The sequence below is a fragment of the Corythoichthys intestinalis genome, chromosome 10, assembly GCF_030265065.1.
Source record: "Corythoichthys intestinalis isolate RoL2023-P3 chromosome 10, ASM3026506v1, whole genome shotgun sequence".
Taxonomy (NCBI): domain Eukaryota; kingdom Metazoa; phylum Chordata; class Actinopteri; order Syngnathiformes; family Syngnathidae; genus Corythoichthys; species Corythoichthys intestinalis.
This window is the reverse complement of record NC_080404.1, coordinates 54,410,619-54,425,442: the sequence shown is the minus strand read 5'-3', so window position 1 is coordinate 54,425,442 and position 14,824 is coordinate 54,410,619. Positions and strand designations below refer to the sequence as shown.

Sequence of the window (14,824 nt, the reverse complement as noted above, 5' to 3'; positions counted from 1 at the left end):
GAGGACCATGGTCTCAGATTTGGAGGTGCTGATCTTCATAACTACCTTTGTAACTACCTGTCTCCTGGAATCTCCTACAGCAATGGTCTTCAATCTGGTCCTCAAAGGCCCGCTGTGGGTGCAGGATTTCATTCCAGCCAAACAAGATTACTACACTTTTTCACCAATCTGGTGTTTTACAAGTGCAATCAGTTGATTGCAGTCAGGTGCTGCTTGTTTTAACGGAAACCTCATTGGTTCAACTATCTGTGCTGGATCGGCAGGAACAACAACCACAACCCAAAGCGGGCCTTTGAGGACCGAGTTGGAGACCACTGTCCTACAGGCTTCCAGGTTGCTCCTCAGACTGTCCAGGTAATGCTCTGGTCCAGATATGGGAGGATTGAATTCCTGGCCCATGTATTGATAATTGTTGTATCGCCATATCGTGAGATATCGAGGTGTGGTGGATGCAAGCTGTCTTTTTACCACTTCAACCTTCATTGTTCCTTATATCGCTAATCGTATTGTATCATGAGGTGCGCAGGGCTTCCCACCCCAAGTCACGCCCTTTAGGTTAACATAGAAGCTGTGTAGTTACCTGCAGCATCTTGTTGTGCCGCTTGATTTTAAGGTCCAAATCCGTCTTGAAGTTGCTGATGTTGAAATGGAGCATGGCACGTTGTGAGTGCAGCCTACTCTCCAGCTCCCTCCGAAGCTCAGCCACCTGCTGGGCACCACGCTCCACTTCGGCGTCCACTCGCTTCCGCCGCTCGGCTTCGTCTTCCTCCCGCCGGCGCCGGGCATCCTCCAGGCGAGCAGCGTCGCGGGCCAGTTCGTCCATCCGTTGTTCCAGCCGCTCCAACGAGCGGTTGAAGTGCTGCAGGGTGGGCTGCAGCTGCGACATCAGGAGCGCCACCGTGTGGGGGAGGGCTAGCGCCGCATCGGGATGGGACGCGGGTAGTCCTTGGTAGAGGTAAGGACATAAAACTGTCACTTGAGGGCTCAAATACTCACATGTCAACCTTTGCAAAGTGGACACTTTAAACTGGAGCTCTAAGGTGTGGAGCGGTGGCAGGAAGTCCTGGTGTCTAGGGAGCAGGCCGAGGGTCAAAATCAAACACCGTAGGTCGGCTGGTTTGTCCCTTACAAGCGTCAACCTGATTTACGCCACTGAGGCCGAGACTTCCTGTCCACGCGGGCGAACGCACAAGCGGCCTTTGTGTGCTTCTGACATGTTTTATGAAGCTAGAAACGGAAATACTGCGGTTTAGCCAAACAGGTTTTGCTAAGATTAGTGTGTAGCCTTCTCTGTTGGTAGGGGTTAGAATCCCACATCTGCAGTTTTAAAATGGTATAATAAAACAGGTTGTTCAGGATTAGGGTTGCCAACTGTCCCTTGAAAAACTGAATCGTCCTGTATTCAGAAACAAAAGTACACTTCGTCCCGAGCTTTCAACTGACACGTATAATAGCGAAACTCGAAAATAGTGTCTTATTTTTAGAACAAACAATACTGTTACGGTGCTTTACAAGAATATTCAGGGAAACTCTTCGCTCCCCTGTCCTACTTTTTGACCAATGAGCTGACAAAACAATGACACTCCGAAAAAAAAAAGGTGCTCAAGTCGTCATCATTAAAACATTTTTTCAAAACGCTACTTGTCCTACAATTTTTGACCAAATCGCATAACGTACAAATCAAATATTCAACTATGGTAATGGGCATAAAAGTTTTGAAGAATTGGGCAAAAATGTACAGTTTCCCAAGAATTCGCCAAAAACTGTCCAATTCATTTCTAATGGGATGCCATTGACAGCCATGTACGTCCAAATTTCCCATTCATTTTCAATAGCAGGAAAACAGTTTTTTGTTATTTTTGACCATTTATCATTACAGCCCACTGACATTTTGTGACCTAATGTCAACAGGACGTGTCCCCGTAATGTTCCTAAATTAAAAGAAAGTGACCTGATATCAACAGATGTGTCCCCCAAATGGATATCAACAGGACGTTGCCTTGAAATGTCCCCACACCAACAGGAAGTGACCTGATATCAACAGGACATGTCCCCCAAATGTTCCCAAATCACAGGAAGTGATCTGATATCAACAGGATGTGTCCTCCAAATGAATATCAACAGGACATGTCCCCCAAATGTCCCTAAATTAACAGGAACTGACCTGATATCGACCAGACCTGTCTCCAAAATGTCCCCAAATTAACAGGAAGTGACCTGATATCAACAGGACGTTGCCCTGAAAAGTCCCCAAACCAACAGGAAGTGAACTGATATCAACAGGACGTGCCCCCAAAATGTCCCAAATTAACAGAAAGTGACCTGATATCAACAGGACGTGTCCCCCAAATGGATATCAACTGGCCATGACCCCGAAATGTCCCTAAAGTAACAGGAAGTAAACTGATATCAACAGGACGTGTCTCCCAAATGTCCCCAAATCAACAGGAAGTTACCTGATATCAACAGGACGTGTCCCCCAAATGGATATCAAGAGGACATGTCTCCCAAATGTCCCCAAATTAACAGAAACTGACCTGATATCAACAGGACATGTCCCCCAAATGTCCCCAAATCAACAGGAAAGTTACCTGATATCAAAAGGACGTGTCCCCCAAATGGATATCTACAGGACATGTCCCCCAAATGTCCCTAAATTAACAGGAATTGTCCTGATATCGACCGGACCTGCCTCCAAAATGTCCCTAAATCAACAGAAGGTGACCTGATATCAACAGGACGTGTCCCCCAAATGGATATCAACAGGTCATATACCCGAAATGTCCCTGAAGTAACAGGAAGTGACCTGATATCAACAGGACGTTGCCCTGAAAAGTCCCCAAATCAACAGGAAGTGAACTGATATCAACAAGATGTGTCCCCAAAATGTCCCCAAATTAACAGAAGGTGACCTGATATCAACAGGATGTGTCCCCCAAATGGATATCAACAGCTCATTTCCCTGAAGTAACAGGAAGTGAACTGATAAAAAACAGGACGTGTCCCACAAATGTCCCCAAATCAACAGGAACTGACCTGATATAAACAGGACGTATCCCCCAAATGGATATCAACTGTTCATGTCCCCGAAATGTCCCTGAAGTAACAGGAAGTTAAACTGATATCCACAGGACGTGTCCCCGAAATGTCACCAAATCAACAGGAACTGACCTGATATCAACAGGACATGTCCACCAAATGGATATCAACAGGACATGTCCCTGAAATGTCTCCAAATCAACAGGAAGTGACCTGTTATCAACAGGACGTGTCCCAGAAATGTCCCCAAATTAAAACGAAGTGACCGGATTTCAACAGGACGTGTCCCCGAAATGTCCCCAAGTCAACAGAAAGTGACCTGATAGATTTGTATCTACCACACCAAAGCCCTTTCATAATTTCCCCAGAAATTGCAATTTTTAGTTGTGAATGAGAAGCTGCTAAATTGATTTTACCTGGTGAAATAAAGGTTATATACATACAAAATTGGTCAGAACTCTTGAGTGACTGCATTCACAGAAAATCTGAATCAAAGAGGATTTACTATCAAAAGCAAGAAGGGAGAAATAATAAGCAGATAACAAAAAAAAAAAACTCCCCTAAACGATGATGTCATACTTGCATTGTAGGTTAAGTCAAGGGTCAGAGAGACGGGTTATACAAGGAGCACAGGAAGTGATGTCATGCTGACCTGTCATTTATCTCCATGGCCATTGTGTATGCTCAAACACACACATGCTTTTCTTTGGCCGTGTCCACACGTAGCAAGGTATTTTGCAAAAAGAAGAACTTTTTTCTATGGTTTGGCCTATCATCCACACGCACATTTTGGGCATTGAAAACGAGGGTTCTTAAAAACGCCGACCAAAGTGAAGGTGTGTGAATTCTGCGTTTGTAGCGCAATCATATGGACACTAATAACCAAAGACTTAAATGTGGAAACATCACTGTCTGTACAAACTTTGTTCCTACATCACACATGAGACCAATGTTTACGTTTGGAGCCAACTTGGATACTTTCGCACAATATCAGTGTTTCTAAAACACCGAATGTCAAAATTCGACAAATTTTTGTGAATGAAATGTATCCATTATCTTCAAATACAACTTCAATTATGTATTTTTTTTCCCCAAAAAAGATGTTTAAATCATGAGATTCAAATTCTTTAAATTTCCCATTTTCAGTAAAGGCAAAGGAATTTCACAATAATATAGTTAAAAAATTGTTCAAAATTCTTAAGGCTCCGCTTTACAGCAACACTATGTAACTTATCAGTTTTGGTCGATTTTAGCGATGTCGGTGGACAAAAGCGGTAGTGTTTAGCTTTAAAGGGAACCACGGATAGAAGGACATGTAGTTCTTAAAAGATAAATGTTAGTACGCGTTATAATAATTTGATACTAAAATCCCTCTTAATGTTTTCATTTCAATAAAATTAGCAAAATTATTTTAACTAGTAGGTCGCCATTGTTGTTGACGTCGCAGAGCGGTGACGTCACATGGCAACGCTGCCGGTGTTCTGACAAATTTTGCACCCCATCAAAAATTGCAACTTTGCGGTTCTGCGCATGCGCGTAATATAAACAAAAATGGCTGCAAATGCAGCGGTTCCAAAGTAAACATTACAAACTTTCTTTGAAGAAAAAAATATGTACTTATGTTTGATAATGGACGGACATGTAAAAAAGTTCTCCTCAGACACATTCTGCCATGTTAGCTGCACACAACAATTTCACGCTGCTCTCTCACTTTTAATGTCTTCGCTGTGTTATTAAGCAGTAATTTTAGGGGTGTCAAACGATTAAAATTTTTAATTGAGTTAATTACAGCTTAGAAATTAATGAATCGCAATTCAAACCATCTATAAAATATGCCATATTTTTCTGTAAATTATTGTTGGAATGGAAAGATAAGACACAATATGGATACATACATTCAACATACGGTACATAAGTACTGTATTACTTTATTATAACAATAAATCAACAAGATGGCATTACCATTATTAACATTATGTTAAAGCGATCCATGGATAGAAAGACTTGTAGTTCTTAAAAGATAAATGTTAGTACAAGTTAGAGAAATTTTATATCAAAACCCCTCTTCATATTTTCGTTTTAATAAAATTTGTAAAATTTTCAATCAAAAAATAAACTAGTAGCCCGCCATTGTTGATGTCAATAATTACTTACACAATTCTCATGGCGGCTGAAGCCTATAAAATCAGTCGCACCCAAGCGCCAGCAGAGGGCGGCAAAACTCAGAAAAACACAACAAATATACCTTTCACTGTGCTCTCATTTAAATCTGTTTGAGCGGGGCATTTGTGCGTTAATTGCGTCAAATATTTTAACGGGATTAATTTAAAAAATTAATTACCGCTCGTTAACGGGATAATCTTGACAGCCCTAATTAATTTACGTCATATTCGTGTTGCACATGTATGTTTATGATGTAACTTGTTTATTTAGCTACTTTGGAAAACATTGAGAGTCCAACTGAATGTAAAAGACGGCTTATTCACCGCTACAAGAGCTTCGGTTGCAAACTCTGATGAGGGTACAAAATTTGTCAGAACACCGGGATTCCACGTGTCACTTTAGAAAAAAAAGTGTCATCCTTTAATTATGAAAGGTAGTGATTTAAATATGCCACAAAGTGTCAATGGCGAGTTTTAAATTATAATAGGGATCAAGCCAATGACGACGTTTTGTCCCTTGACTGACGAAGTAGTTTTCCTTTAATCCACAGTGGGGTACAAGGCAGAGAGAAAGGAGAGTGGCATAAGCTTCGGCAACTCCTTCACAACAAACATAAGTATCATGTACTAAAAATACAACAGAAATAATATTCATATCTCTCAAAAAATAATGTTCACAAAAACAAAAGTGCTTCAATCTGTATTAATTAGGCCCTATTCTCACACAGTTAAACAACAAAGCAAAGAGAACTGGCTTTCACAAATTCACAATCAAAATAGATATGCAAAATACACATAAAACTTACTCAGACTTTGGTCAAACTCTATTTAAACATTTTAGCAACTCGTTTAACTCAACAAATACACCAAACAACAATATTTAGTCACAAAATACAAACTATAATGCTGGGAGCCATTATCAGGAGTCTTGCTTGTTGTGAGTGCAACACTCAAATAAACGTAAATCACAATGGACCCGCACTAAACAGGAAACTACGGCGTCAGTTGAGGGACAAAATGCTCTAATTGGCTTGATCTCTTATTAATTTAAAGGGGAACTGAAGAGGTTTTCAGATTTCGCTCTTAAGTGTTTTACTCAGTTGAATTTTATTAAATGCGTCATTCGCTCTCTCAAAAAGTCACTTAAAAAAAAAATAATAATAATTGACCGCGTAGTTTTTGAGTTATGGCCATAGCAACACCATAGCAACGAGGGACGCGCCGTCCTGCCGACCCCTACCTCGTGACGTAACTTCCAGGAAGCCTCGCCACCACTCTGAACACGGAAATATAGCACCACGCCATCCTCGCCATATATTGCAAACATTTTTTGGGTTTTACTCGCGGGATTCGTCATGCCATCTCGATGTGTAGCGATATGAATTACTCACAGGAAGACTCGAGACTCTAGGAGTGGTCCAAAAAAAAACTTCTCCTGCAAAGGTTTGGACCGTTTTTGTTAGCATGCATACAGGTCCCCAATCGGCTCATTGTTTTCATCATTTCAGCCACGACAGCTTTGAAAACCTACAACAATGCAACCTTGGTTTTCCAAAGACGTAAGTAGAACATTAATGGCTTTTTTTTTTTTTTATAAACGAGGGAGACTCCTACTGCCAGTTTGTTGAAGTGCGACATTTTTTTTTTTTGCTGTTGGCCTGTCGTAAGTAGATAGGTTGGCTGACATGTCGTCTACTCATGTGATTTTATTACTATATCAATAGGTGTTATGTAAATTCAAATGTCCCCAGCACCAAATAGGTCCTTGGCTCGTTGTTTTTTTTATATTTCAACATCAAGGTCTGCCTATTTGAAGAGGGAACAATAGCATCAAATAGATGCTGGTATGACTGGGGCATTATTATTTGATCACCAAGAAATTATTATTAAATTAAAATTAGGATTCATCCAATATTTTCATTCTGCTGTGATTTTTTTTTTCCTCCAGGAAGCCAAACATAAAAAATTAAGTGGCGGAAACCCTCAGCACGATGAAAAAAGCGTTGCAAGTCAGTTGCCACCCAGTTTCCCAAAATCAAGAGAGAGTGGGTCGAGTCATATGATGACCGAAGTGATGCGGTGTCCAGCGATGACGACTGAAGAGATCCTATGAGGCCTGCCAGATGCTGAATTTCTTCCGTCTGCGACATCAGATGACGATGATTTAGGAGAAATAAATGTAGCAAATTTTGATGACATGAAATCATAAACTAGTCATATATACAGTACACATTTTTTAAAAGAAAAATCAAGTTACCTTCATATTTTAATGATAATGCATTATCTTTGTATAGAGAACACTTCATGCTACAGAAAAGAGTAAATTCATATTTCCCACTGCCATTATCATTTTTCAATGTTGCGCTAGTCCGTTGCTATCCTAACTTTGTGTTGCTTACTAAAATTATGCTCTTTGATGTGTGCCGTTTTGTGCTTGGTATAACATATTGTGTCACAATCTGACAACGAAAGCTAATGCTGATTCAACATAAACCTGGTATCATTATTGCGGCCTATTGAATATTTTTTCAGAATGTAATATAATTACAATATTTTATATAATAATAGAATACATTAAACAGTCAACAAAATGTGTCAATGTTGTTAACAATTTATGGTTTTATTTTTTTAAATGAAATTCATGCCCCTGTCAGTGCTTCAGCCTCTGCAAGTTTGGCTCTCACGTCTGGGATCTCCTGATGACACAGGCATACTCTTGGAAGGGTAATTACTTGATGGTTTACAGCAACACCTGGAAAATAAAATGGTTTTGTCATTTATTTTGAAATATCAATAACATTTAATTCATTTACCCACATTTGGGCTAGCTTTACCATATTTAGATCGGTAGGAGCTGTCCCATTACCTAATATCCAGTTTTAGCTATGTGTAGAGCATGGAAAAATATACAACCATGTAATCGCATTCTAATAAAAAAAATCACGATGCTGGACTTACCACTCACTCTCCCGTTCGTGAAGTGTCGAGCTGTCAATTGGCGTCATGACGCCATCTGCTGTGTCAAGTAAATCGCCGTCATCTGACGCCTCAGGTTCAAACATGTAGGGATTAATTGTAGTTCATCTTTCCTGGGAGCCTTTGCCATCGGTAGCGTCACGAAAGAGCGATCTTGAATGGTTACCTTTGGTGGAAATATCACTGACATCGTTGTTGCTGCTATGTTAGCTGTGGGTAGTCTTCTGTTGCCTACGTCACACTTCCGGGTTTGCGAAGGGACCATTAACGGAGTGCAAAAAAAATAAAAAAACGCAAATTATCCTTACAATTACGTGTTGATAATGTCATGGTTGTTTTGAGGAACTTGTCCCAAGTTTATATTCATAAAATTACACCAAAATCCGGAAAGGTCTTCAGTTCCTCTTTAAATCTCGCCATTGACTAGTGTTGTATCGGTCGCGAACGATTCGTTCTTTTTGAACGAATTGTTTGGGTGAACGAGACCGAACTAATCACCATCTGCACTGATTCGTTCTATGAAGTTGGTGGCGCTTGTTCGCTGCGTGGGAGGGCGTTGAGCAAGCGGCAGCGTCTTCTGACATCGCACACGACCAATCAGACGCCAGCCTCATCGCGGGCAGGGGAGGGAGCGGAAACAGAATCATGGCGTATGTCACTCATTTCCACGTGTGGCCAATAAGCAGCCAGCGTACAGGCAGGGGGGAAGACTGAGTTTTGTCACTTCCCGTTCAGTGATTCGGTCCTCCGGTTCCTGACCTAGCTTGCTGCTAACTTGACTTTCCAGTAATGACTATGCGGTGAACGAGTCATAAAATGAAAGGAAACGACTTTGTCACATATTTGTTAACGTGGAGCCTATCAAATGCTGCTCAAAAAGACAAAAACACCACACAAATCTAGCGAGCATGGTTTAGTGTTCTACTTTTCTCAACAGACTCGGGACTGTGCCTATGACGATATACTATCAAATTTACAGTAATTTAAAACACGCATAGCTACGAGGCAAGCAAAACCTGAGCTGCGGTCGCGTGACGGCAGTGAAGCGGGCAGAGAACTGTCACTATATGGAGGCTTCATGGCAGCGATATGTACCTCATATGTGCACAGAAAAAAAATAATATTTAGTATGATCACCATAATACTGATTTGCAATGAAACTGTATATACATGTCAATTTTTTCCGAGTGTTTTTTTTTTTTTTTTTCCGTGTCAGAGGGTGTCGGTTGGTTTGACAAATTATGTCAATCCGTCCATCATGTGCTACTCAAGCGCCCCAAAAACAAAGCGCGCGGACACGGGAGATGTCGCAATATGTCTACATTTTTCTTAACAGACTAATGAGAGTAGAAAGGCGAAATCATAAAGCAAACAATTATTTCTCGTCAGCATTTGACGATCTGAGATGCGGGGACGACAGGGGAGCTGACCGGATTATTTTATTTATTAATACCAGTGCAAAAATTCAAAACGATCATCTTAATAATAAAAAAACAAAAATACAACAGAGCGAGAGGTTAATATGATGTGTTGGCCGTTCCATAATTAGAAATTAAACTTTCGATTTATTTTTATTTTCGTGACAGCAGGCATGCCGCGTTGGCTGTTAGCAGCAGCATTGTATATGTGAGCAAGATCATGCTAAAGAAAGTCCGTGCGCCCCCTACCCCAAACCCCGACTTCCCCCTCAAAAGGAAAATGTTTAACCGTGTCCTAATTCGAAATGCAAGCACGAGCCATGACTTTGAGCCCATAGAACTAGGACAGACGACGCGGAAGTTCTCCCTCGCTTTTGCAGCAGCGGGAGGGAGACGAGGCTGTCTCTGAGAGCAGAATGATATCGCCTGTCACTCATTTCTGAAACTACGACGAGTGGTCAATGTGCAAGAGAGGGAGGGACCAAGCAATGTCACTTCCCGTTCAGTTATACTGCGAAGCGGTCTTTGGTGATTCGTTCGGCAACGTCACTTCCCGTTCACTAACCGAACGATTCATTTGGGTGGGGAGGGAGATGAGGGGGGCGAACGATTCGTTGAACGATTCGTTTGAACGAATCGTTTTACTGAACGAACCGGAATGGATTCGTTTACTCAAGTGAACGACAGATCCCGTCACTAGACACCTCGTGGTGTATTTAAATCACTGTGAGTGACACTGTGAAGTACTGCAGCGTACCATGTGACGTCACCGCCCTGCGACATCAACAACAAGGGCGAGCTACTAGTTCATTTTTTCAATTAAAATTTTACAAATTTTATTAAAACGAAAACGTTAAGAGGGGTTTCAATTAGGGCTGTCAAATTTATCGCGTTAACGGGCGTTAATTAATTTTTTAAATTAATCACGTTAAAATATTTGACGCAATTAACGAAGATGGCCCGCTCAGACAGATTTAAATGACAGTGCAGTGAAATGCTCACTTGTTGTGTCTATGGAGTTTTGCTGCCCTCTGCTGGCGCTTGGGTGCGACTGATTTTATAGGCTTCAGCTCCCATAAGCATTGTGTAAGTAATTATTGACATCAATGGCGGGCTACTAGTTTATTTTTTGATTGAAAATTTTACAAATTTTATTAAAACGTATAAAATTTCTATAACTTGTACTAACATTTTTTTTTTTTTTTTTTTTTTAAGAACTACGAGTCTTTCTATCCATGGATCGCTTTAACAGAATGTTAATAATGTTAATGCCATCTTGTTGATTTATTGTTATAATAAACAAATACAGTCCTTATGTACCGTATGTTGAATGTATATATCCATCTTGTGCCTTAGCTTTCCATTCCAACAATAATTTACAGAAAAATATGGCATATTTTATAGATGGTTTGAATTGCGATTAATTACGATTAATTAATTTTTACGCTGTAATTAACTCGATTAAAAATTTTAATCGTTTGACAGCCCTAGTTTCAATATCAAATTATTATAACTTGTACTAACATTTATCTTTTAAGAACTACATGTAGGTCTATCCGTGGATCCCTTTAAGGAAGACTGAGTTTCCCATGAGGACCAGCGCACACCCGCACAGTGTTGTAAAATCATGATCTCCCTGTCACCTACAGATGGATTAATTGACATTTCTGTTTCCAGCAGCTATGTGAAGGATGAGAAGGATGAATGGTGATAAGGTAATGAATACAGTTGTGGCTAAACAATAGCATATGACGGTTAGCAACCGTGTGGTTTAGTGTGGCTAATCCCCCCACCCCACCCGATCAAAGATGTAAACATTCAAACTCACCAAGACGCAGGTGCTCCTGATGCTCATGTTTCCTGGGTGGCACGTGGTCCTGTTTGTGGACAGGAATAGGATTCTGAGCGGTGTCCCGTTCCTGGACAAGGACTGGATACTGAATGTGGTCCTGGTTTGGGACGTGCCCGGTATGTTGAGTGGGGTCCCAGTTTGGTCTATAGACAGGATACTGAACGTGGTCTTGGTTTGGCACGTGTCCCGAATGCTGAGTGTGGTCCCGGTTTGGTACATGGACAGGATACTGAACGTGGTTCAAGTTCGGTACATGGATAGGATGCTGAAAATGGTCCTGGTTTAGAACATGTTCAGGATGATGATTGTGCTCCTGGCGGTGAACGTGGTCCTGGTTTGGCAAATGCACAGGATACGTTGCTTTACTGACATTGTGTGATGTGTTGACAGCCCCCTGGTGGTCATTCTGCTCTCTGTTCGGGTTTAGCTGATGCGGTAATATGCCTGAAACGAGTCAAAATTGAGATTTATTTGCAAGCAGAGTTACATCACATGTTGATTTTCCGTTCTCCTCACGACAGTGGCAATCAAAAGGCAAGAAATCGATAAAGTCAAGGTAATGCATTTACAGAAAGTTTGGCTGACACGGCTTTATTTGTTGGACTGAAGATTCTAGGATTGGGAACAAGTCTTTCAGGATGGTGCAGCAGCACGGGTAGTCGGGTACTACATTCAGGTTGTAGTTGACGCTGCTAGCAGGAGCTGACTTTCTAAGGATAGTAGGTAGGAATAGTCATACACTGCTCACAAGTTCTTCATTGCAAAGCAGAAGAGGAAGCGAAAACAAAGATTGTGAGACAGAGGGACGGATGGGAAACACGGGAATGTCTTTCTCTCTGCTGACAGTGCAAATTTGGTTTCTGTGAGTCAGCAACAGAATCATCCGGAATACACTACTACCCTACGTTAGTGACCTTTTGTGCGAGAAGGGGTCACAGATTCCGCTGTCAAGTGATGCGGATTCATCGCATTGACTTCCACTTTTATGGACGTTCAGACTGTTTGATGGAGGGATATGCGAGTGTGTTTCCACTTCCATGTCATCCCACTTCTGACAGTTGATTTTGTGATGGCTTGTACTAAGTCTTGCATGTTTTGAGGAACTCTTTAATGGAAAGGGGTATCAAAATCAGAAAGGATCTAGCTGACTCATGGTTTGGAGTTCCCCTGATTGTGTCTGGTGTCTCTCCAGGGCTGGTGACTTCATTCTGTCGGCTTGGCAGGAAGCGCTTTGAATCAGAGGTGTGGTGGGAGCAAGCTGTCACCTTCATTGTTCCTTTCCCCTCTCCACACAATGGTCAGAATGGCCGAGCAGTCCGCGGGGCTATGTTCTACTTTTTAGGCAAGGCATTAAGATTTTGATTGCTAAGCTTGACCAAGGGTACCTGTTCATGTTGCGAGATGCTGCTCAGCTCTATCGCAAAACCAATGCTTAAAGTGTATATGACACCTATACTATAGCGGGCATTAGGGGGCCGTGCCCGCCCTGAGGGACGGCTGTGCCCGCCCTAGCTCGATTAAACTGTACTGTGTAATTTATTTATTTATTTTTTTAAATCTTCCACAAACACACACACACACACACACGGGGAGAATGAACCCTATATTCCAGTGTTTTTCAATCGATTGTGCCGCCGCCGCGAGAAATTATCCAATGTTGCTTTTTTTTAACATCGTCGGGCAAAGTTGCAGTAGGAAGGAAGGAATGTGGAAAAAGTTCTCGGTTGTGTGCAGATGTGTCGTGTTGCGTTCAAGAACTGCTCGGATTTTTAGCCGTTAGCCACCTTGCTCTCCGTAACAATTTGGACCCCAGCACTTCTACTGTTCATTATTTGACTTGTCAAGTTTGCTCTCCGTAACAATGTGGACCCCAGCGCTTCTACTGTTCATTATTTGACTCGTCAAGTGTCGATATATACAAAAGTGTCCTTTCCATTTTATCCATATGTGACGACCGTTAATCCACCCTCTTTGTTTTATTCCAACACATTATCGAGGACAGCTAGGTGGGAGATACCTAGAAATCCGAGCAGTTCTTGAACGCGACACGAGTGGCTATCTAGCGGCATGGCGCCATACAAGCTTAAACTCACCTCCAAATGAACCCCCGTCGCTTCAGAACAAGTCGATGGATTATTTTGTACGCCTCCGTGAAAACACAGAGAAATGGGCAACTTTTTTTGAGGAAAACTACAAAGGTAAATAAGAACGCCCTGAAAGCCAGTTACTTTGTTGCTAAATCCCAAAAGTCCCAAACCGTGGCAGAGACGTTAATACTACCTGTCTGCAAAGCCATTGTCAGCGAGACGACCAGCCCTGATGTGCTTAAATGCATTGCTCAAGTCCCCTGTCTGATAGTTTTTCTGCCTAATTGCTAAACGTTTCACACTGAGTAAGTATAAATACTGAGAAATTATTTTATAATTAAATATACTATACAGAAAGTAATTTTGGAACATTTTGGTGTGGTGTGCCGCGAGATTTTTTCCAACGTAAAAACGTCCCGTGACTCAGAAAAGGTTGAAAAACACTGCTCTAGTCATCCTATCTTGATCTGTCGTCACAATCAGAGCAGCGAATGTAGGCAATTTCTAGCCAATCACAGATAAGGGGGGCGGGCTGAGTAGCCGGTGTTGTGCCGAAAAATAGCTGCCCCGCGTGAAATGTCCCCCACCCCTTTTTCTTACCAGTCGATGGACAGGGAAACGACTTTCTTATACCGTGAATATATGTATTATTTTACTCTGCTTGAACTAAATGTCATAACTGTGTGATTGTCATTGAGATATCGTGGTGAAAATCTGTAGACTAATACATTTCTGTTCAAAGATGGTTTTGTGGCCCAGTCCACGATTTGTTAGTAAAATAAAGTACTAGTATTTTGTCTAATTTATTTATTTAAAAGTGATTTTACAGTCGTAAATCCATTACTGTAACGAGTCCATGAAAACATTTGATGTTTTCACCTCAATAAAGCGTTATAAATAAGCGTTACCGTCAGGGGGGACATTTCACGCGGGGCGGCTATTTTTCGGCACAACACCTGCCATTGTGTACTGCGATTGGATAGGGATAGCTCCAGTTACAGAAATGGCGATTGAGCGGCTCCTCCGTTGCTAATTCAAATTGGAATGGACATCCGTGTTTTTTTTTCAAGAAACTAAAGACGAACTCAAGCCATGACAAAGACGCGGCCGAAAGTCAACATGAAGGGATAGCGCTGCCACCTCCTGCAGTTTCACTGACTGACACTATCATCAGAAAATATAACGGGTAAAAACGCCACTGTTACGGCTAAATTTACATTGAAGAAGTGTGCCCCCCCCCCAAAAATGTAATGCCCCCCCCTGTAATTTCTTTCTGCAGCCGGATCTGAC

At 41.6% G+C, this 14,824-nt stretch overlaps 1 protein-coding gene and 1 long non-coding RNA gene across 3 annotated transcripts in view; one reads left to right on the top strand and one right to left on the bottom strand.

The window, feature by feature from the left end:
• LOC130923343 (multimerin-2-like) overlaps positions 1-14,824 on the bottom strand; it is a 41,154-nt gene that overhangs the window by 10,229 nt on the left and 16,101 nt on the right. For both annotated transcript variants that reach the window (XM_057848991.1, XM_057848990.1), the window contains 2 exons: positions 11,424-11,891; positions 581-945 (listed from right to left, as the gene is read on the bottom strand). In XM_057848991.1, coding sequence (XP_057704974.1) covers positions 581-945; positions 11,424-11,891 — 833 coding nt within the window. The remainder of the gene's footprint in view (positions 1-580; positions 946-11,423; positions 11,892-14,824) is intronic.
• LOC130923347 (uncharacterized) lies at positions 6,313-8,874 on the top strand. Its single transcript, XR_009064692.1, has 3 exons — positions 6,313-6,644; positions 6,710-6,760; positions 7,150-8,874. It is a non-coding gene; the product is annotated as an uncharacterized LOC130923347 (long non-coding RNA).